Genomic DNA, 23,745 nt, shown 5'->3' with positions numbered 1-23,745 from the left:
GGCCCTAGAAATATTTGAAATGCTTTTTTTACAAAGACATCCTAGAGCGCGAATATGAATGCATGTTCTACAGTAAAATCCTCTTTTCGCGAGGTATCGCTTTAGGCGTACGAAGCCATCCGTAATTTTCATTCCAAAATTGTCATGAACCCGCAGACGTGCTCCGCCGTGGAGGCAACGCTGCTGACGCGGCGCTTGCCATGGCAGCCTGCATGCAAGTTCTTCAGCCATATGCCACCGGCATTGGAGGTGACTGCTTCGCCCTGCACTACGACGCCCGCACAAAGAGCGTTCGTTGCGTGGATGGATGGTGAGTGGAAGGGCAGAGAGTGCACAGCTGTTCAAGCTTGACATTCTTTAGTTAGTTCTTGTATAATCCAACGGAACGTCTTGATTCAGAATGTGAGAAGCGTTTAGACCCTGAAATTAACGATAAAAACAGAAACTGATGGGTGCGACTTTCGTAATTCACGCGCGTGCTAAACCAACAGCATTTGAAGCCAAGGAAAGCATAGTAGAGTGGAGGTTAGGTTACCGCAGGCAGGAAGATATATGTTTTGTTCATTTTTTTTTCTTGTCACTACTACACTATACATAAGCAATCGATAGATAGTTATTTTTTCTTTTTCCACGATATTTATTATCTACAGGCTTCATGTTGTTTCTGTCATGCAATTGCAAATCAGACGCGACAAATAATATTATTGCAGATTCTTTGCAGTACCGCGCGGCAGAACTGCGGTGGCAGGCTGTTCATTCCGCTCATTAATTTACTAAAACTTCACTGGCTTTGTGAGCATGTACACTTTAAAAGACAGTGCCAACGCAACTTCGTGCGCTTCACCTAGCTACATCACTGTCACTCTGGCGGGCTCACGTATTGCAGCGCTTACCTGTAATTTAATACAAGCAGTGTACTAGAACTACACAGCAATAATATTCAAGAAACGTTTTGCAGAAATATGCTTTTGGCTTAGCGGCTGACTCAACGACGTATTAGCCCTCACGCGAATATAGTCTTGTCCGTAGCTGTTATCGCGTTGAGGGGCACATTTATTCGAATAAAGTAGTCACAGTATTCACAGGAAGCATGAGGTCGATGAACAACAATTTGAGCTGTGATGAACGCTCTCCCACCGATCACTGTGAGCGAACATCGTCTCTGTCACTCAAATCACATAGTGATTTTCGTAGGAAGGATGTTTTTTGTTTGTTACAGCAGTACGCGCCTGGTAAAGTTCAATATGGCCTTACTGCATGTACCAAATTAAGATTGCGGGTAGTCCAGCTTCGAACGTGTGACCATACCTATTTTTGCACGTTCACCTTTATTGCATAATCTGTCCTACTTTCGCCTTGTAACTTATGGCACTTATATTGTTGTTCAAATCAAGTGCTAAAGTTTCTTGTTGCTGTTGTTGTTTACTGCTACAGAGTTGTGAATTAGGGATCATTCTTCATAAACTTAGTTTTATTCATTTGCCTCAGAAATTTTTTAAAGAAAATGTCGCAAAAACATGTTCTTCGAAAAGCCAAGCAGAAAACTGACCCAGCTGTTGAACGGTAATTGCATGGTCGCGTTTATTAGGGCTCTATATAATGCATAAAATAAGTTAAGGGATTATCACATAACTTTTATGAAAACACTTTGTGCGAACACAAAAAGCTTGACATCCTGGTACGGCACTCAACTGTCACACACCTACTTTTTTTTGTAAAAATTCCAATTGTAGAGTATATCATTGTGCGTATTCAGCAATAAACCAAGGCAAAATATGCGAAGATACCTTGTACCAATGTCTTTAGTTTACCTAGTTTAGTTCACGGATGTTTCTTGATTCGATAAGATTTCTCCTTAACAATCTCTAAAAAAGATGTAGCATGGAACAAAGTGAGTACTACAAATTTTGCGCAGCAAACCTAAACTTAGTTTTTACGCAATATAATTAGTCGATCAGTTTCAAGCGCGCGTTTCTTTCTGCACGCCATCGCTGTCCATGTTCATTCCCGGAAGTCTGCATGGTTGTAAAATACTCGGTTCCTCTCATGTAAGGTAGATGTTTAAGTCTTGATTCCGAGACTCTCTTCCACTTGTTATTACAGGTGTGGAGTGCACTGAACCATTGTAAGTTTATTGGGGCCACGGACGCATAAAAATGCTTCACAAACCCACGTAAACAAATAAATATTGTCGGTAGAATGACATCAACAAACACTTTGTGAATAAAAGACACGCATTAGCTGGGGACCATTCACTAATTTTCCGCACTTCTGATTCTTCAAACTGCACGTCAACAAAGTACACGAGCCTTTTCACATTGCGCAAGTTGAAGGAATGGAATAAACATAGTTTGGGAATTCAATGACTCGATAGGGGCTGTTGGCTGAAGAATGAAATTTTAAGCTATTCAAATTTCCAGTAAATGATAGAAAAATCATATTATATAGATTCAGCCATAAATGTTTTTAAGGTCATAAACGTCAGACAAGTCAATTCGCGTCATGAAGTCGTACCTGGTTGAGTGTGCTTGGAGCGTGAATGGTGAACTGGCCAATTCTGCTGTAAGACTGAGTGTGCATGCACACGACTAGTGCAATTCGACTTCTTCACGCAGTGTGTGACGATAAACTTTTCTATCCAAATCAGCCCGTACTCACTACGTTACAACACGGAGTAGGCTAGACAACAGCGCTGGCATAGCTTGAGGACGTTTGATGAATGCGGTTGGTATGGTTAGGTCTTTCACGTTGCTAGTCTTTAACACTGATGCACTCGATGTCAGTAATGAAACAGGATTGCATTAGGTGGTCCTTTGTGGCGTGTTATGCTATACTGCCCTGTTTTACAAGAGCTAGATGTTGTATTGAGATAAGGCCCAACTCCCAAGAGAGATAGTGTAAATATTTTTTCTCTGAATTCAATGAAATAACATAAGCCAAGCATCGAACGCTTTTACAAAGGGAAGTGACGTAAATCCTGAAGTGTCCTGGTTTATTTCTTCAATAGTTAGCTTCGCATCCTGTTAAATGAACACATCTGGGTCGCTCTTGCAATAGGTTACAAGTGAGGTGGCCTCTTATCGAAGATTTTTTTAATGTTGGTATAGCGTGAAAATTCTTTGGACAGTGTGCCAGCGAAATCTGTCCATGGCGCGAAAAATGTCACACCCCTTGTTTACAAAAAAGAAATAATTATTTTGTGAAGTTAAGAGATTAAATCGTTATGATAATGTCAGGGTGGATAGTTTGTAGCTTGAAAGGTAGATAAGGAAACAGTGCAAAATAAAGAAACATCATCGTCATCATCATCATCAGCCTTTACATGTCCACTCCAGGACGAAGGCCTCTCCTTGCGATCTCCAATTACCTATGTGCTGGGTCAACCAATTCCACCCAGCGTCTGCAAATTTCCTAATTTCATCACCCCACCTAGTCTTCTGCCGTCCTTGACTGCGCCTACATTCTCTTGGTACCCATTCTGTAACAATAATGGTTCAACGGTTATCTAACCCACGCATTATATGACCAGCTCAGCTACATTACTTTCTTCCAATGTCAATTATAATGTCAGATATCCCTGTTTGCTCGCTGATCCACACCGTTCTCTTCCTGTCTCATGATGTTATGCCTAACATTCTTAGTTGCATCGCGCTTTGCGCGGTCCCTAACTTGTTTTAGCGTTTCTTTGTCAGTCTCTATGTTCCTGCCCCATATGTCAGAACCGGCAGAATGCAATATTTGTACACTTTTCTAGTAACAATAGTAATAGAATACGCTCCAACCCATCTTTATTTTTCTGAAAATTTACTTCTCATGATCAGGCTCCTCTGTGAGTAATTGATCTAGGTAAATGTACTCCTTCACAGAATGTAGAGGCTGACTGGCGATCCTGAACTCTTGTTCCCTTGCCAGGCTGTTGATCACTATCTTTGTCTTCTGCATAATAATCTTCAACCCCACTCTTACACTATCTCTCTTAAGGACCACAATCATTTGTTGTAACTCGTCCCCAGTGTTTCTGAAAAGGACAGTGTCATCTGCAAATCGAAATTTGCGGAGATATTCGCCGTTTATCTTTACTCCTTAGCCTTACCAGTTTAATAGCTTCAATACTTCTCCCAAGCACGCAGTGAATAGGATTGGAGAGATTGTCTCCTTGTCTGACCTCTTTCTTTGTAGCTATCTTCCTACTTTTTGGTGGAGAAATAAGGCAGCTGTGGAAGCTCTGTAGATATTTTCGAAAACATTTAAGTGAGCCTCCTGTACTCCCTGCTTACGTAATGCCGCTATGAGTGCTGGTATCTCCAATGAATCAAACGCCTTTTTCGGATCTGTGAAAGCCATATAGGGAGGCTGGTTTTAGTGTGTGGGTTTCTCGATAACCTGGTTGATGACATGAATGTGATCCATTGTACAGCATCCCTTTCGGAAACCTACCTTCTTTCTTGGTTGGATAAAGTCTACCGTTGCTTTTATTCTATTAGAGATTCTCTTGGAGAAAACATTATGTAATACTGGAAATAAGATAGTAGGCCTATAATTTTTTAATTATTTGTCTCCCTGTTTCTGGGTTAGAAAAGGAGAGGAAGGTGAAAGCGGGAGCCAACGTTTCCACAAATGGACTTGTCTTCTTCAAGGCGACATAAGCTTTCCTCGCCAGAGTATATATATGTGCGTATATATCTTCAAAAGGGGAGATAGCGTAAGGCGGGTGGGTGCAGAAGCGTGTAAAGGTGTGTTACTGACGAGGGTGTAGAATTGAGAATAAAGGAGTGCTGTGCACAAGGCCAGTGACAAGGCCGTCTGTCAGTCACGTGTCAACGGTCGTATGTCAGCCGGCGTGTCAACGGCGTGCACAGCACCGCTCTATTACTTGTTCCGCCGGTGATCGTGGGCTATCGTGTCTCTGAAAGAGGTAAAACAAGGGGAGCCAGAAACCGGCGCTCGTGAAAAAACAGTAATTAAAAGAAAATTCTATAATGGAGTAAATAAAAAATAAAAAGCACATGACACATAGCTCAACGGATAGTTCTACAGGCGAACATCCACAGCATTGCAGCAACATATAGTAGACATATCGCAGAGTCTAAATCCCTAGTAAATTGATCTCCTGAATGTGGTCCGTCGTTTTTTCCCGTAAACAACGCAGTAAACAAATATGAGCTCCACAAAGACATAACAGAGTTTTCAAGGCGCATGCGCAGCACGGATTCTTTTTTGATAGGCAAGACGTAGGAAAACTTTGATAGAGAGTCTCTGAGACCACCTAGCACGTAGAAACCGGAAAAAGAACAGTGCCCAGACCTGCGTTTATAGATAAAGCTTATCTCAAAGGAAATTCTAGAGTCAGCTCGGCATTGCTGGAAACGCAAAAATTTGTCCCCCGCTCAGCACCAAATCATTAAAGAACTCAGGGAATGAAATATTATTGTAATAAAACCAGCGCTCAAAGGCGGCAGTATTTGTAATATGGCCTACAGAAAGCACAAGAATGAGGCCTCCAAACAACTGAGCAACCACACCCATTACAGAAAACTCGACTCTAACCCCACTTCAGACTACAGCATTACTTTGAAAAACACAACAGTGGAGCTCCGGTTCAGGCAACTAATCATGCAATCTGAATATCGCTTCACCACGGCCAAGAATAAAGAGGCAGAGCGTTTTTATCTTCCTCTTCAAATACGTAATCTTGCTGTAGAAGAAATATTTGCAGCCGAAATCCCAGGTCAGTCTATTGTGTCTAATAACCCACCTACCAAGTCACTAGCTAAATTTTTAAATCACCGCCTCTCAAACACCTCCACCACCCTCCCATCTCATCTTCAAGACATGCCGCACTTCCTTCGATTTATCGACGGTATCAAAGGCAACGAAATCCTTTCCGACCTTGCTATTCTAGCCACCTTGGTCGTTTCTGCCCTTTACAATACCAAACACATGAGTGAAGGAATTGAAGTCGTTTCGAAATCCCTCGCAATCAATCGCCAAGCGCATGCTCCTGAAGTTTACCTGTCACTCCTTAGATTAGTTCTCAGTCTCAACTATTTCAGATTTCATTCTATTCACTACCTGCAAACTTTCGGCACTAGCGTGGGAACACCGTACGCTCCCACGTATGTGAACATTTTCATGGGACAGCTTGAAGTAGACCAGTTGAAATCCTGCCCTTTTAATTTCCACACCTGTTTTCGTTACATTGACGACATATTTCTAATAGGGGAACACGGCACAAGTGCGTTACCGACCTAATTCTCCATTTCAACCGCTTTCCCCTGAGCGCTAAATTTACTGCTCACCAGTCTCCTAGTCAGATCAACTTTCCTGAGACGACGGTCTACATAGAAAACGCAAAACTGAAAACGACACTTTACCGGAAGCCTACGGATAGCCAGCAATATTTAGACTACAACAGTCATCACCAGCGACAATGCATGCAAGAAATTTTTGCCGGACAATTGAAACGAATAATAAGAATCTGCATCGAAGATCACGATTATAGCCACCACTTAAAAATGACAGTAAAACAATGCTAGCAGAAAGAAACTATCCACAAGTTGCTCTCGAAAGCGCTTATGATGTCGCGTCAAGATTGGAGAGACAATCAGAATTAACGGAAAAAGCGCCTACACCAGAATCCGACAGACCGCCAGCCTTTATAACAAAATATTCGAATGCACTCCCAAACAAACAACATTCTACAAAAATGCCACCCAATATAATCAAGTAACGAGCGTCTGAGAAAAGCGTTCCCGGATGTACCGAGGGTTACCTATCACCGCAACAGGAATTTTAAGACATGTAAGTGCACGAAAAAATAATCCAACATCATTCCCGCGTAATACAAGCATGTTTCCCTGGTGCAAAACTTGCAGGCACCTTCAAAGTGACGTTAGAATTACAAGCACCTCTAGTAGTTAAACACAGGAAGTCAAATGTAGCTTTACTTGTACAACTTCGGATGTGATTTATATGCTTGAATATTCCTTCTATAAGAAACCATATATAGGCAAAACGGGACAATCAGTGAACGTCAGATTAAACTGATATCGCACGGGCAGAGCTAAAAAGCTTTTCAAAGCCGTCGTCGAGCATTCCAGCCAACCAGGTTATTACTTCGATGAATTTAAACTCTACATTTTACAGTCAAATTTCCATTCTGAACCAGAAAGCAAATACAGAGAATCATGCCTTATTCATAAATTCAAGACATTGGAAGTTATAGACATAAACTTCTCAAAGGGAGTTTTAGAATCTGTTTGTAATGCTAAATTTCAAGTAATAGGCAACAACACTTATTTTGGTTGCTTAGTGTTTTTTTATTTAGTTTTAGTCCATTGGTATATTTTCTTTCAATTTTTTTTTCGCACGGGCATCCGTTTCTGGCGCTCAATCTTTTACATCTTTCAGAGGCAACCTAGCCCACAACTACCAGCGAAACAAGTAATATAGGGGTGCTGTGCACGACGTGGACACAGCGGCTGACACACGGCCGTTGATACGTGATTAACAGACGGCTTGTCATGGGCCTTGAGCTCAGCACTCCTTTATTCTGGAGTCTACACCATCGCCGCGAACGCACCTTCCCTCGTTTCCGCGCCGACCCGCCTTACACCCTCTCCCTTTTAGTACCCCACCTATATATATACTGTGGCGAGGAAAGAATACGTCGCCTTGAAGAATCCAAGTACACTAGCCGAAACGTTGGCTCCCGCTTTCACCTTATTCTCGTTTTGCTCATCGTGTTGAATTTACAACTCCGGCCTTTCCCCTGTTTCTCCTTGATTATTGTGGATTAGTAGGACGTTGAAATTCTACCAGTTTTCTGGGGCCCATGAAGTGTATAGACAATTCTTATAAAGGGTCGCTTGTTTTTCAAGCATTATGTATCCTGCACCTTTGATTAAATCGACCGGTAGTCCATCTTGTCTTACAAGGCCTTTTCAACTTCATGTCTAGCCAGAGAAGGTGCCTCGGTAACCCGTTTATTGCTACTTCGAATGGAGATTCTGGGTGCTTTGGGTACTTACAGGTCAGTACGTAATTCTTCCACTGCTTGTACTATATCTGCGAGATTGGTCACAATATTACCCTGATTATCTCGAATTGCATACATCTTGATTTGTCCGATTCCATGTTTCGTTCACACGGATCTCAGGCTGCGTCCTATTTTTACTGCTTCCTCTGTCTCTCACGTTGTAATTCCGAATATGGCTTCTTTTCTCGTTGTTTGTCAGTTTTGACAGTTCTGCGAATTCTATCTGATTTCTTGAGTTCGAAACTTTCATTCTTTGTCGTTTCTTTATTAGGTCCTTTGTTACTTTGGGGAGCTCACCTACTGGTTGCCTTGGTGCCTTACTTCCCACTTAAACTGCTGCCTCTGAAGCCAGCCTAGCTACAGTTGTATTAAATGCCTCTATGTCACCTTCATCTCTCTGTACTAAACCTGAATTGGTATGCTTTCACCCTTACTGCGTTTACGTTTGCTTTTCTCTTCTTAACCAATTTCACTCTTTCTCCCATTAAATGGAGCTGAATCCTAGCCCTAACTAACCTATGATCACTGCTCTTTACCCTATCTAACACTTCTACATGCTGCACTATGCTGTGATCTGAAGAAAGTAAGAAACAATTTTATTTTTGTTACACCATTAAAGCTTTTGCAGGTCCACTTCTTGTTCCAACGCTTCCTGAATAAGGTGTTCATTATTTGCAGCTTGTTCCTTTCCGAGAATTCCACCAACATGTCTCCGAGTTCTCCTAGTATTTGCGCTGTAGGTTCCACGCAGAATCCCGGCCAATTGCTTCTTCACCAGCTGCTCTCCCCCCCCCCCTTTTTGCAGTGAAGTCGCCCATGACAATAGTATACTGAGTTCGCACTTTTAGCATCGTTAATTCAACATCTTCATAAAGCTATTCTATTTTTCATCCTCGTGAGTGGAGGCTGGAGCGTAGGTTTGTACTACCTTTATTCTATACTTATTATACAGTCTTATTACGTCTACTGCTACCCTCGCATTGAGGCTGTAGAATTTATCTCCGTTGCCCGCTATGTTCTTGTGAATTAGGAACGCTACTCCGAACTGCTTCTTATTTGGTAGCCTTCAATAGCAGAGGACGTCGCCACATTTCAGCACTGTATAAGCCTCACCTGTTCTTCGAATCTCGCTAAAGCCAATGATATCCCAAACAATACCTGATAGTTCCACAAAGAGTCCTGCTAGGTTAGGTTCACTCACTCCAGGTGGTTCGGGTTTTAAACGCTACAAGGGTCATTTTCCACTGGCGACCTGTTCGGATCCAGAGATTCTTAGCATCCTCTGCTGCATTGCAGGTCTGATCGCCGCCTATGTCCGGTGCTCCGCAGTCGATGGGGACTGAGGAGCATCGATTAATCGAATGAGTTATTTGGCAGGGAATGCGACCAATTAGGGTAGGCCATTATGCAAAAAAAGAAGTGAGGCGTGCATACAGAGCACAAGAGTAGAGAAGTGGACAACACGAACGCCGACTATCAACTGAAGGGAGCACTGCGGCGGAAAAAGAAAGAAGACACAAAACTCATCTGCGCATGCTCAGGAATGGTAACACCACGTGTCAGTTTGGTACACGTGCCGGACTACGTGAGAGATAGCTGTTAAGGCACTTAATCTCTTCCTTATGTAAAGTAATCAAAGGCTGACTCACGCACGCACTTCCACCACTTCTTTTTTGCATAATGGATCCTTACGAACTAGCTCAGCTTTCTGTCGTTCTAGGGTAGGCCAGCGTAGCAAGGGATCACAGCCGCATCTGTATAACCATATCTACATCCACGTGGCATGGCACAGACAAAGCAAGATGATCGCCATCAGCTGCCTGCAAGTAACCGTCAAAGTGGCACTCACGGATGAATTAGAAGGGCCCCTTCCTTTGAAAAAACACACAAGTTATAACGAATATATCTAGCAAATGCGACGAAGTACGGAACAACAAGGAATTCGCAGGAATACACGCGGTGGAGTGCGTTGTAAAGGACGCTGGGACACGGAAGTATAGATGCCCTTCGGAAAGGGCCAGACAGCAAAGGGCCAGCAGCAAAAACCAGCGCTGGACTGTCAGGGAACTGTCCACCGACAAACGCTAGGAGGCCTGGCAGTAATAGGTCCCATGTAAACAGACCCTGCAGGACGTTGTGAAAAGGAAGATCGCCGAATATGATCCCCGTCGGCTCCTTTCACGTACCTTGTCTGGTCACAATGGTGCACCAAAATTTTGGTCGTATGTGCGGATGCTCGATGGGAAAGATCCTCACCAAGAATTTAATGGCGAGGGCACCAGTCTCCCCGTCTCCGATTTCGAGGAACAATTTGCAAGCTATTAGACGCAACTGCGCGCTTCCACGCCTGCACAGCCGCCAGAGGCTCCTCCTGCCTACCCATTCAAGGGCGCCGAATACAGCGTAGAGAAGAGCAAATGGGTAAATACACCACTTGCGCTTGACGCAGAGTGTGTGGACATTGGGACTTATACAGCCCAGAGATTGGACAATATTCCAGGGGTGCTGGTCAAATGTCTCTCCAATGAAGCCCGAAAATGCCTTGCCGTTATATTTACTGACATCCTGCATTGTGAACCCGTTCCGCCCGACTGGCATAGCGGACGCGTTGCATTCCTGCGCAAGAGCGGTGGAAAGGAGGAACCGCTAAAGGACTACAGGCCACTCACCGTCACAAGTGTGTTATGTCAACTGGTCGCGCAAGTAGTCAAAACGTGGATTTGCTCATGGGCCGATAACAGTGGCGTTCTAACGGAAATGGAGAACGGGTTTCGGTAGAACCGCCGATTGGAGGACATCTGCTTGTGCTTAGCCAGACGGTAAAGCTGACGCGGAACGAGTCGTGAAACTCAGTGGGATGTTGCCTGGACTTTTGCGATAGCGAACGACAGCGTTCCGCTAGACCAGACGCTTCACTGCATGGCCGAGCACATGGATCAGCCTTCTTCGTAGCATGCATGAGAAAAATATCGTTGATTCCTTTATTGGGTTCAGCAGGAGACCGGTGGCGACACACAGAAGTATGAAGTAAGGGTGCCCTCTGTCGTTATATTACATGTTAGATGTGTCCTTTATGGAGGGCACGCTGCTCTGGAGTGGCCTTGGTTTCGAGTTCCAGTACACAGTGGGTGGTCAGCTGAACTCTTGGAGATTGCCGTGCCGCCTGTTTGCGGACTACATCGTGCTGCTTGCAGAGAATGTAGAGCAGAGGCAGTAGTTGGTCTTCTCGGCTTCTGCCCACCCCTGTCTGCTGGGACACGAGTTCGATACGAGGAAATCGTCGGTGCCGTCGATCTCCGGTCCTTGGGGCCACAAACCGATGATTTATCGCAATGGTACCACAATTCCGTGGTCAACGGAATACCGTTTGGTTGCTGCAACGGTTAGTGTGTAAGAAAATGTGGATTAACACGTGAATCAATTCAACCGGGCTAATTAGAGGGCATGGAGTTTGCTGCGCAGGCAGTGTATGTGAGGTTGCAGCCGCCCTGTGATGGGGCGAGAGCTATGGAAGGTAGTACACGTGCGTGGTTGGACGGGTGGAACACAATCTGCGCCAAGTTGGGAGGACATTTATGAAGTGCCATGGGCACGTCGCTGCGCGGCGATTCAAGGCGATGTCGGCTGGCCTTCTTTAGGTGCTAGAGAAGCGACCATCAAGATTCCATTTGATGGTCGTCTAGGGTCAATGAGCGAAAACAGGTGGGCCCGACGATTGTTAAGATATCTACATTTTAAGCGTGTTAAAGCTCAATGGAGTAGACGCCTACACGTTATTCAGCGTAAGTTTGTGTTCTTCGCTCGTCCAGTGCAGGAACACAGCGAACTCAAGTCGGCGAACGCAGTGAGTGCTGAAATTAGGAAAGAAAACAGCGCACTATGGCAGTCCGCAATGCTCTCTAAACCAAAGCTGCAATTATACAGGACCAAAAAAAACAATTGCTGTCGAAAACCTGTATGAGAACAGCAACGAGAGTGGTCTGCTCGTCCAGCCTAGCGCAGAAGCTCTACGCACTCTTGTGCATCGACATCGCTATGACTCAAAGCCGAAAGTGCTGGCTGCAAAGTACTGGGCGTGCGGAGAAGAGGAAGAGAAGACGGATAATCTGGTCCTCCCTGCAGGGGCCTCACACGAGCCTAGCCAGACAGAGGGCACCATCTTACTCCAAGAGCGCGCATCTCCCTTTCCCGTGGAAGCAGCCGTTCGTGAGGGAACCGATGGAACTACGGACGCGCTCGCAAATGGCAGTGTCCACCACTATGAAAACGCTGCATCAGCAGTGGAGAGTAACGAGTGCAACTCCTCCAACTGAAGTTAGATCATACAGTTGATATGACATATAACACTTTCGCTATTTTTTACTGCTTTGTATGTTTCTTTGCTTTTGCGACATTGTTATTTTATTGTTTTAATACTTGTTATCACGACTGGAGCGCAGCACTTTCGCCCGTCCATTCTAAAATGTCAAGTCACATCAACTCATCATGAAAGCACGAAAGTGGAGTCCCATTGCTGGACATGCTTCATACAAAATTCCTTTCAATGGCGGTAATAAGTTGTGTGGCTATATTTATTCTATCCAAATGCATTACCGTTGACAGTAATCATGAGATATGTCTTGCGGAATTTTGTTTGCGTCCTTGTCTTCTCGTGCTGCTCATCACATTATGGAATTACACCAATTAGCCGAACGTTTAATTGTTATGCAGTACTGCTTATTGAAGTTCTACAGGTACAGCTAAAGGTGATTAAAACGCACCGTCTGAATGAAGCAGCACCTTAGTATAAAGGTTACACTCTGCGGGCTGAGGGCTGAGCGCTGTAGTAAGTAAAATAATAAGCTTTGAACTTGATTGAGGCTTCCATAAAAGCGATTCAGAGATCAATTTTCCGAACACCAGCAAAAGAAGATGTTCTAAATGCGTGACTCAAAATAAATGATAGGAGAGATTTTTATAACATGCGTATAAAACACGCAGTGGCAGGAGCCCGGCTGCGCTTACACTGGAGATGGTGGAGTCCAAGAGCAGATACGACTGGACAAAAGAGAGGTACATGTATGGCTTGCAGGCAACGGTTCCCGGTGCAGCGAAGGCCTGGTTCTACATTGCTACTCGTTTTGGCTCGGGAAAGGTGCGTCTCGCTGCGTGAATGCTGTCAGCTTAGTGCTAACTATAATGTCAAACGCTATTACAATTCTAGAATGGTGATTTGAGCAAACAATTTCCCGGTTCACCGTGAAACTACTCTACAATCTAAAAACTACGGATGGTATCGCAGGAGTGAAGCGGCTGATTTAGTCTTGAAAGCGTTGTTTTACTCTCGCAAAATGTCGAGTGGAGTGCAATGCATTGTTCATTATGTCGGCAAGGAGAGGGTGAAATGTTCTTTTCACTCTGCCCTTCTGAGAGAGACTAGAATGCCCGTTCTACCGTTGCAGTAATAGAGAAGAAAGCATAGGATGAACTTCTGCTATAACCGTAGGCGGTTGGCACCGAACATGGCGATGTATCACTCACGCACGCTCAGCAAAGACAATACCGTTTAGCTTCTGAGAGAACAGGCAGCCACAATTCAAAGGATCGCGGAGCCAGCGCTCTACATTTTTACTCGGAGTTGCTCCGCGGCAAGTGCGCTCAATATCGCGGAACAGCACAGCACCGGAGAAAGGCGATCCGTCCAGCGAGCAGCAACGGAGGCCATCCAAGGGAGATTGTGTCTCAGCCATTCCGCGTGGCCGCGAAAATCCTCCTCGGTAAGTGAATGCTAACTTTGCTACATACGCAGAATGTGCACCTTGCTATCGCCAGGAAGTCGTCCAGGCGCTTAGTAGACGCAATTGACAACGGACTAGGCAAGCGCGCAGTGTCTCTCGATGTCAGTAGAAAAAGCCAGTCGTCGCATGTAATTTTATCACTTGCCGCTATCCGTAAGACCTTGGAAAATCGCAAACGCTTCCAGAACCATAGTGTGTTCAATAAAACGTGAGGTGACGGGACGCTTAAAATGGTTTGTTCACCAGCGCATGATTCGTAGCCTATGCGAAGTGTGCTTAGCCTTCGTTTTGTGTTTTCAAATTCATTTAGTCTGGCAGTTTACTGTGTACGGAATGCTGTTAAAATAACCACTCACATAACAGAAGGCGTCAGTTTGTTGGGGGCTTTGCTTTCCTTTTATATAAGACGCGTGCTTCACGGGGTCTTTCACCCATAGGTGATCTGCGACCACTGAAGTTATGTGCAGCGCCAGTGCTAGTTAGAAACATTGCCACAGGCATTCAGCTGCATGCTGCAAGAGGTCCGCTGGACGCGTTATCTTTAACTTACTGAAAGCGCATGAGGAATTCATGTCTTATGCTGAACAAAGTATACACCCCTTGTAAGCGACCTTCCGCGCTACAGCGAAAAATGATGCGATGGAGATGGCTGTCGCGTTCGCTGGTCGCCTACAAGTCGTACGCCGTGCGAGCGATGACTTTGAGCGACGTCTCCCCGGTGTTTCTGGTATGAGGGCTGCAAATATGCGTCGGAACTAGCGTGACGCCTGCTTTAGTAATTTGAGTTGATGTATTTTGCTGTAAAAAGCAACATCAAAGATTTCTCAAGGTCCTGCAGTAGCTTATTATCCTTGAACGTATCAAAATACAATCGTTTGCTCGTTCTGTGCAATAATCGGTAGTATTTGAATGATGTACATGGAGTTCCGGCTTCTCGCTATTGGCTACGCACTCATTGCACTTTCGGGCGACGACTGAGTAATTCTAGATTTCCAGAACCGAGCGATCTGTTCTCAACCGACGGCCCGTTTTGTCTCTCAAAGCCGTCGCTCGTCGCCATCGCGCACAAAATCGATTACAATTGCAGGGGCGCTTTACATAGGCTCATTGTTTTGGACATGTCTGTGCGCTTGCTAATATGAATTGGAGTTTGAGAGTTATGTGAGATGAACAGCTAAGTCACTCTTCCTCTGGAGCATAGAATCGTAATCTCTGCATCTTGCTAATGCATGGCAGATCAAAATGTCTTTATTGCTTTAATATTTTTACTGGAGAAATACCGCTCAAAATAAAACGTTGCTTTAATTCTGTGTTACCAGTCGTTTGTCGTACACAAAACAAACAGTTGGTCTAATAATCTAATAAATGAGGTCTAACTGCAACTTTTACATGCCTTCAACAATGTAAAATGCATGATTTCGAACTGCAGCAGTGGTCGAGTCTGTCAAAAATAGAGTCCATTGCGCACCTCATAAATGAAGATAAGTTAATGCCATTTAGAAAGCTTAGATGCAGGCCATAGTGAACATTCTTGTTAGTATGGAAATGTGGGTAAGCTTGCCATAACATCTCTTGTTGCCCTTTCTTATAGGCACATCCAGTCATATCCATTGAACTAGAGGACCATATTTTCATCCTTACTGAGAATCATGTTTGCAGCTATGATCCTCAAATTATGGCTTGAGTAGTGGCACAACCAGAGATTGTGCGGGGTGAACACTGGGCGGGTTCTGAGGATGTGTCACAAGTGGTGTTTCCGACACACCAGACTAATGACATAGTTACGACAACTGGCAATTATCAATGTTCTATTTGTTAGCAGGAGTATCTTAACATTGATACTGAACGGGGATGGACTGTGGGTTAATTATTTTTTGTTTAAATCTAAAAAGTGAAGTTAGTGTAGCAGTTGACTGTTGCAGTCGTTTACATCTTTCGCATGCATTTCAGCAGGAAGACTAAGAGCTAAGAATTTCTTTTAGTGCCATGACCTTACTTCTTCACTCTCCTGATGTTGGTTTACACCATATCCTCGTATTGACTTTTGCACACGATATTTTTCACGCACCCGCTTTATATAAGGCAAGAAGGCAGCTGCAAGGACACAAGGATTTCAGAGAGCCAGCCTCGCGCGACTCCACGCAGTGCAGATGAGCGCACGCTAAAGAATCAAAATACATTGCCGTGCGATTTGTACGAGAAAAGTAGAATGTGGGTATATTGGCTGTCTCCACTATATCTCGTCTTGACTATTGACTTGTGTTGGCTATATTGACTAAATGTCAACAAAACTTTCAAAATACAGTATGTCACACCAAGATGAAAATTATCACGTTCTCTAGGCAGTCATCATAACATGGTATATTTATTTGTCAAGATGTGTTACAGTTCAATTTGAAGAACCCTCAGGTAGTAGCGCACTGCATGGAAAGGTCACACAGATTAGGCAACACAGGCACAAGGCTTTCAACCACTCGTTGTAGTGGTCTTTCTCGAAGCAGTGCCTAGTGCTCGTTCTCCTCCAGTACAGTCGCCTCCCTGGGGAAGAGGAGCCGTCTCGGCGACCTACGGGAAAGATAGCACTGGTGGATCAAAATATGGATTGATGCACTGAACGTGCTCAATTTCGCGCCTTTGGCGGCACTTATCGGAAGGTGGCTAAAAAGGTTCTACCAAATAGTTCACAGGAGACGTTTGACTGACGACACGGTAGGGACGCTTGTACTTGGACACAAGCTTCAGTGAAAGTCCAGGGCTAGTAGCGGGAACCCAAAGTCAGACTAGTGAGCCAGGGGCACAAAGTGCAGCAGAGGACAGAATATCCCGAAGGTGCTTCTGTCGCTTGTGATCTTCTGAAGTAATTGTGCAGGCGAGTTTTCGGCTCTCTTCTGCGGGTGAAGCAGCTTCGGACAGGGTAGTAGCCTCCGTTGTGTCAGGGAAATATGGAAGGATGGTATCCATTGTTCAGGAAGGCTCGCGTCCGTAAATAAGAAAGAACGGGAATAATCCCGTAGTGGTTTGTGTGGCGGTATTTTAGGCGTACATCACGAAAGGCAGAATGACTCGCATTTTCGTACTTTCTAATAATTGGGCTAGCCTTATACTGGGGAGCGAGACTAGGCATCCGCGTCCAAATGGTTATGGCCAGAGCGGTACAGAATTTGAATATCGCACTCTTGGAAGCGAAGCGCCCATCAAGCGAGGCGACCTGAAGGATCATTTAAGGACGACCACCAACGGCGTTCATGGTGGTCCGTGATGACGTCGAACGTGCGGCCGTAGCGGTAAGGCCAAACTTATTTGTGGCCCAAATGACAGCCAGGCATTCTTTTTTCTGTAATCGAATAGTTTGATTCCGCTTTCGTGAGTGCGTGGCTAGCAAAGGCAACAACGTATTCATCTAAGCCAGTCTTTAGTTGTACAACAACAGCGGCAATGCCGATGCCACTGGCATCCGTGTGTATTTCTGTCGGTGCGCCTGGGTCAAAATGTCGGAGTATAGAGGGTCAGGTTAGAAGATGACGCAGCGTCGTGAATGCGGCATCGCAAACTGGTGTCCAGGCCAAGAGGTCCTGGTTACCCGCTAGAAGCTGCGTCAAAGGCGCTATTATGGTGGCGAAGTAGCGGATAAAACGAGGAAAGTAGGAGCATAATCCGATGAAGCTGCGGAGCTCTTTTTGGTCTTTGGTCGTGGGAATTTCGTGTCGCCTGGGAGTTTGGATATGAAAGCACATCATCTTTCAAAACAACGTGGCCAAGGATGACTAACGAATCGACATTTGTATAAGTTAAGCTGGAGTCCAGCATCGGCGATGCAAGTGAGCATGCGGTTGAGTCGGAGCAGGTGAAAAGAAAAGTCCAGGGAAACGATGACAATCTCTTCGAGATAACAAAGGCATGTTTGCCATTTGGGGCCCGGAGGAAGTTATCCATCAATCTTTCCAACGTCACAGGCGCATTACACAGGCCAAAGGTCATCATGGTAAATTCATATAAGCCGTCAGGCGTAAAAATTGCCGTTTTCGCGCGGTCTGCGTCAGCTACCGGGACCTGCCAATAACCGGATCGTAAGTCCAAGGACGAAAAGTGTTCAGCGCCTTGGAGGCAGTCCAGTGCGTCGTCGATACGGAAAATCTTTGCGGGTTGCCTTGTTGAGTCGTCAGTAGTCCACACAAAAACGAATTCTCTTACCTTTGTTTTTGACCAGCGCTACCGGAGAAGCACAGAGATTGTGTGATGACTGTATCACGCCGTGTCTGAGCGTGTATCCTCTGTGCTCATCAATGACACGGCGCTCCGTCACCGACACGGTATGGACGTTGGCGTAGAGGCGCGTGGCTTCCCGTGTCAATGTGATTAACAACTGTCGAGGTACGTCCTATAGATTGTTGTTGGAGGTCGGATGCAATTCGAAATCGGTTACGGAGGTCGACAATCTGCGTGCGCTGACTCGGAGTGAGGTTGGGAACAATACACGGAACAAACGTTCGGCCACATGCACGCGCCGGTGCAGAGACAGGAAGAGCCATGGCGCCAAATTGAAGAGTAGTCGAGTCACCAGGCACATCATAGACAGCGCTCGTGTCGAATTCCTCAGCAAAACCGAGGCACTCGCCATGATGTAAGCTTGGTGGACACGAAAACGGATTCGAAACGTAAAGTGCGCTCGAGCCCAGGCTAAAGGGCAGGAGGGCAAAGGGAAGCAAGAAGGGATGACGGCGTGCAGCAAGTTGAGATGGTGTCAAAAGAACTGTGGAATCGTGGAAAGCAGCACAGTGAACGGGCACAAGGGCCGAAGAGAATGGAGGGATATCAGCGTCAGTGGCGACGAACACTCGAGCAGAAGGTGGAGGCCAATGTGCGGAAAGGCTACCGCAAAATGGAGTCAGCTTAAGTTCTGCACGGGCACAATCAATAATAGCGTGATGAGATAAGAGGAAGTCCCATCCTAGAATGATGGCATGAGAGCTGCGGGGAAGAACATCAAACTCAATGTGCTATAAACTGTCTTGTATAGCGACACGGATGGCACATGTTCCTAAGGGCTCAATTGGCTCAGCGCTTGCTGTACGTATAGAAATGGCAGAAAACGGCGTCGCGACTTTTCGGAGCTTACGGTGAAGCTGGTCGGCAATCTCGGACACTGCGACACCCGTATCGAAACGCGCGTGAACGACAATACCTTCGGCAAAAACTTCAATGCCGTTCGTAGGGAATAAACGAGGGCTTCTGTAGTTCGAAGAGATCGCAGTTCTTGCCTCCGGAACTGCACCTTTTAGTTATCCTCCCCAGCTCTAAGGCGGTGAACGATGGGGGATAGGGAACGTCGACGGTTAGAAGGAGACCGACTAGTGTTGAAGCGTCGGTGAACAGGAAGTGAACGAGCGAACTGTGGAACTGGGGGAGAATAGCAGGGCTGGGAGTCAGGAGCGTTCCCTTGAAGTCTCGCAGTATCGGAAGGATACCAACCCCGCCGGCGGCAGAACAGTGTCACGTGGCCAGCAGAGCCACATGCCAAGCAGATCGGCCAGTTGTCTTGGGTACGCCACGAATTGTCAACAGGGGGCCTAGGTAGGGGTGCACAGTTCTGAGCTGGTCGTAGGGGCTGCAGGGGCGTGCAGAAGCCGCTTCGGGGCAAGTAGTTCGCAGCTGAAGAAGGTGATGCATAGAAGCCACTTGAGGCCGTGTAGTGCGCGACTTCAGGCTGAGGTCATGGTGTGGCGACGACGGCAGCGTAGGTGAGCGGAACCGAGGTTCAAGGTGGCTGATTAGCATGAGGTAGTGCGTAGCTGACTTGTTCATGTATGAGCCGTCCGAGTTCTGGAGACAATGAGGACTCAGACGACTGGGCAGCAGGCAGCAGCGACAGTTGGCGCGTTACTTCTTCGTGACCGAATTGCTTGATTTTGTCGAGGAAGGAAGAGCGGGCGGGAGCAGCACTGAAACTGTCGGTTAGATCCGAAGCCGTGTCGTCCAGCGCGGTAGCTCGGCGCGTAGTAAGGTTTTGTTTGCGGAGCTCATCGTAGCTCTGGCACAGGATAATGACCTCGTCCATCTTTTGAGGATTGTCAAGAGCATTTGGTAGGCGTCATCCTCTATGCCCTTCATGAAATTCTTGATCGTTTCACAGTCGGGCATAGCGGTATTAATGTGCCGGCAAAGGTCAACTACGTATTCAATGTAGCTGGTGAAGTTTTCACCCTTTTCCAGGTGAAAACTCCACCCGGAAAGGGTGAAGCTTGCGCACAGCAGAGCGACCGCAGACATCATTGAAACAATGTGTGAATTCTGTCCAAGTGGAAAAGTCGGATTCATGATTCTGGAACAAGACGTTAGCGACTCCAGAAAGATATAAGATGACGTTAGTCAGTTTATTTGTGTCATCAGATTTCTTATGCGCACTCACTCGATCGTACCACGAGAGCGAGTCCTCCACGTCATGGTCGTCGCTGCCGGTGAAGGGTGGATGATGTTGTTGGCGTAGAGCACCGGAGCAGACGACAGGCGATGCCAGGGGAGGATCGGGCTACGCGAAGTCCTCAGGCATTGCAGAAACAGTAAGCAGCGTCAGGCTGCGGAGTTCCATCTTGGTAAAGGGCGCAGCACATCCACCAAATGTCAAGGAGCGTTAATGTTTAACTGGTAGAACCCTCAGGTAGTTAAGCACCGCAGCGAAAGTCCCAAAGCTTATGCAACATATGCACAAGGCTTCCAACCTCTCGTTGTCGCCGTCTTGCTGGAAGCAGCGCCTGCTGCTCGTTCTTATCCAGTACAATCGTAGTGTCTCTGATGACATAGTCAAAATCAAATTCGCCCTCTGGAGACAAGCACATAGGAGCAAGTGTCATTGAAAAGTGAGAAATGTGTTTAAAAATGCTGATTAGTTTTGTGACAAGTGAGTGCTTTTTGTCTTGCTCTCAACAGATATATCCATGTGATAGAAAAGTAGTGGTACAATAAAATTGCATATTTGCTTAGTGACAGGACACATACTTGCTTGTGTTCACAATAAAAAGCAGCAGCTCATACTTGGTTAGGTGCTTACATACATTTAAATTTTAACAGCTTTAATATTTTACATTTAAAAGCGCGTGAATGGGAGGGTGCAAATACAAACCACTGTGATTCTGTATTTTAAATGCTGACATGAATCAGACAGATTTTCATGTGTTCCCTTCTATATATGTTTTACACCTAATTTTATAATCATGGCTTTCTTTTAGGCCCCAGAAAGGGGAAGCATTGGGGGAAGAGAATCCTATGTTTAGGAAGTCATTATCGTCTATATGCATGCTCACTAAACCAGTTCATCAGAACCGCTTATGCCTCACGAAGCGAAAGAAAGGAGCAATAAAGGCCTTTAACGGTGTACACCATGGTGCGTACCATATGTATTATAGGCCGTAGAGTCACTAGGAAATGAAAATTATTTTAAAAATGTAAAATTGTGGTTTCTCCTTCTGTAATATGTTCTTATGATAGTTTCTGGCCGGTATTTGATATATTTATTAGGTTGACTCCATGTATTGCCAACCAAGTACGCTAGTCGAGGTAGAGATGCGTTCAATTCAAAGAACTGAGAGCATCTCAGTAGAGCACTTGTTCATCAATTCGCAGATGGGAACATATAGCGTCAAGCGAAAACCTCTTACTTTCATAGCTTCTGTAGACATAATGTTATAAGGGAAAATAAAATTAAAGCATTTTCGCACAGAATTTTTAGGCTTAAGATTGAGTGCACAGTGAGACGATGTATTAATATTCCCAGACACATCTGTACTTGTTTTGAGACGAGAATTCTGTGAAGTGCGCTAATTTTTCTTGCTTTAGTACACGCTAACCTCTTCAGTAGGAAAAAAGCTTCGGTTTAAGGCAGTTGGTTCATTGTGCAAGTATATGAATAGTCGCAAGCAAACTGTGCGCTTGGAAGGGATGTGCGAAACACAATGGCGCCTTTCTCAATTTATGATTTGCTTCTTTGTTTGTCTCTTTTGTTGCATTTACCTGCCTGTGCTTTTGCTTATGTCACCTTTGATGCATCATATTCATCAAATCTGATTTTTGTCCACATCTGACCCTTTCTATACTTTAGTTGTATTGCATTGCCAACGAGTCGCAATATTTGATCATGTAATTCTACGAGCTTCTCCTCAGAAGCATAGCATTCATACCATAATGGGAATGAAAAGCTACCATATATGACAAGAAATTTAATGCACAAGATTTTAATGCCAATACACCTTTCAGTTTTGTACTCATTTGCTACACAATAGGTAATATTGTAAATATTATTTTATTTATTTGTGAGGAAGTGTAATGGATCAATTCCAACAGCACAAGGAAACTACTTACGTGAGGAGGCCAACAGAATAGGAAATGTGATACGCCTTTGTAACCCTTTGCTGCAGAACCACGACAAGACGTGCTTAGAAACAATGGGGTGCAGCCCATACATGAATAACTTTATGAGAAATATAAGCAAAGCTAGCTAGGCCTGCAGCCTTACATGAGAATATACAAGACATTTCTGAATGCACTGTACTTTCAGTCAGGAACATCCATACGCAGTATAGGACGTTATGAAATGAGCTGCTGTTTAAGAATGTGGCGCACAAAAAGTTTCTTCCGAAATTTATCTATATTACCAGCCCCATGCTTGGCAGCTCATCTGGTAACATCTGCCATATTGTCACGTGGTGGTGACGTAGAAGAACGCAGTAGCAATACTGTGAACGACAAAACTTTTATTGGGCGAACCTGTGCCCACAAGACAGGCTACACTCATAGCCCAACGATAGCGGCGAACACGGTCGGCGATCGTCGAAAATCTGATCAGCGGGTCAAGCGCGTCGGCTTTTATACAACAGTCGTCGAATGTTCCAGACTGATCATTGGGACCCGCGTGCCTTCCACAATGTTCTACACCATTCGCGGCAGGCGATGAAATCAGATAACATAAGGTTCGGCGACAACAGACAACGAATAGAAGCATCGATAACTTTCCAGAAACTTCGGATACATGCAGGCGCGACCAGCGCTGTGCGATAACATTTGTTAGGCGGCCAAACGCGGTTGCCCGATGAAGATAAGTACACGTGTCAATATAATGCTTGCGTTTTGCGCCAGAAATGCATTTTCTGGCCAGTACTGTGGTGCTTATTTCTCTTCAATAATAGTGTCATTACTTTGTGAGTTTGAACACGCTTGTTTATGTTTAACTTTCTATTGTACAGCTTATTTTTTAAAGAAAAATGCAATTGAAATTGAAAGACATTTCTACACTGTAATACTGATGAAACTTTAGAGAACATACCTATGTTTTATTACAAGATATGTTTTAAATTTTATGGGCATCACTGTAATCTGATTTTATGTGCTTGTCAGTATAGTTATCAAATTACTATTCTCTCTGTCTTGTCACTCAATGCAGATTTCGACCTTTGAAGGGAGAAAATGTTTCATTTGAATAACTCGGCGACTACAGAATACATACCATTCACCAAGCATAAGTGCAGGAGCTGCTTATGAAGGGATCAAATATTCGCGACATGCAACTGTGGCGAATCCCTTCTAACGTGACCATGGAGCTACATCGCTCTATCACACTATTTGCAAGAGTACTATCTCTCTGTCCTGAAGGAGTACAAGCACTCTGGGGGAAAAGAAACACTCGGCTTGGAGGAATAGAAGTACTCGGTTTGGAGGAGCAGAAGCACTTGGTCTGGGGGAGTACTATTACCCCTTTGGGGCGAGCATTGGCACACTGCGGAAGAGTACTAGAACTCCCTTGCGGTGGAGTAACAAAACTGTCGGGAGGAGTTACCCTACTCTCTCTCGAAGAGGGTCGGTCTACTCTCGAAAACAGAATAATATATGGGACAAGCAGATACTCCCTTGACGAGAGTGCCCGGAAGTCTCTTTGTTTTTAGA

General features: G+C 45.1%; 1 protein-coding gene across 1 annotated transcript in view; it reads left to right on the top strand.

Annotated features, from left to right (window-relative positions):
- The window catches only part of LOC142591564 (glutathione hydrolase-like YwrD proenzyme), a 69,607-nt gene that overhangs the window by 6,784 nt on the left and 39,078 nt on the right, over positions 1-23,745 (top strand). The window contains exons 2-3 of the mRNA XM_075703876.1: positions 157-310; positions 13,019-13,172. Coding sequence (XP_075559991.1) covers positions 157-310; positions 13,019-13,172 — 308 coding nt within the window. The remainder of the gene's footprint in view (positions 1-156; positions 311-13,018; positions 13,173-23,745) is intronic.

This window comes from Dermacentor variabilis, chromosome 8 (genome assembly GCF_050947875.1).
Source record: "Dermacentor variabilis isolate Ectoservices chromosome 8, ASM5094787v1, whole genome shotgun sequence".
Taxonomy (NCBI): domain Eukaryota; kingdom Metazoa; phylum Arthropoda; class Arachnida; order Ixodida; family Ixodidae; genus Dermacentor; species Dermacentor variabilis.
Note: the sequence above shows the minus strand (reverse complement) of the source record. Positions and strands in the feature narration are given on the sequence as shown.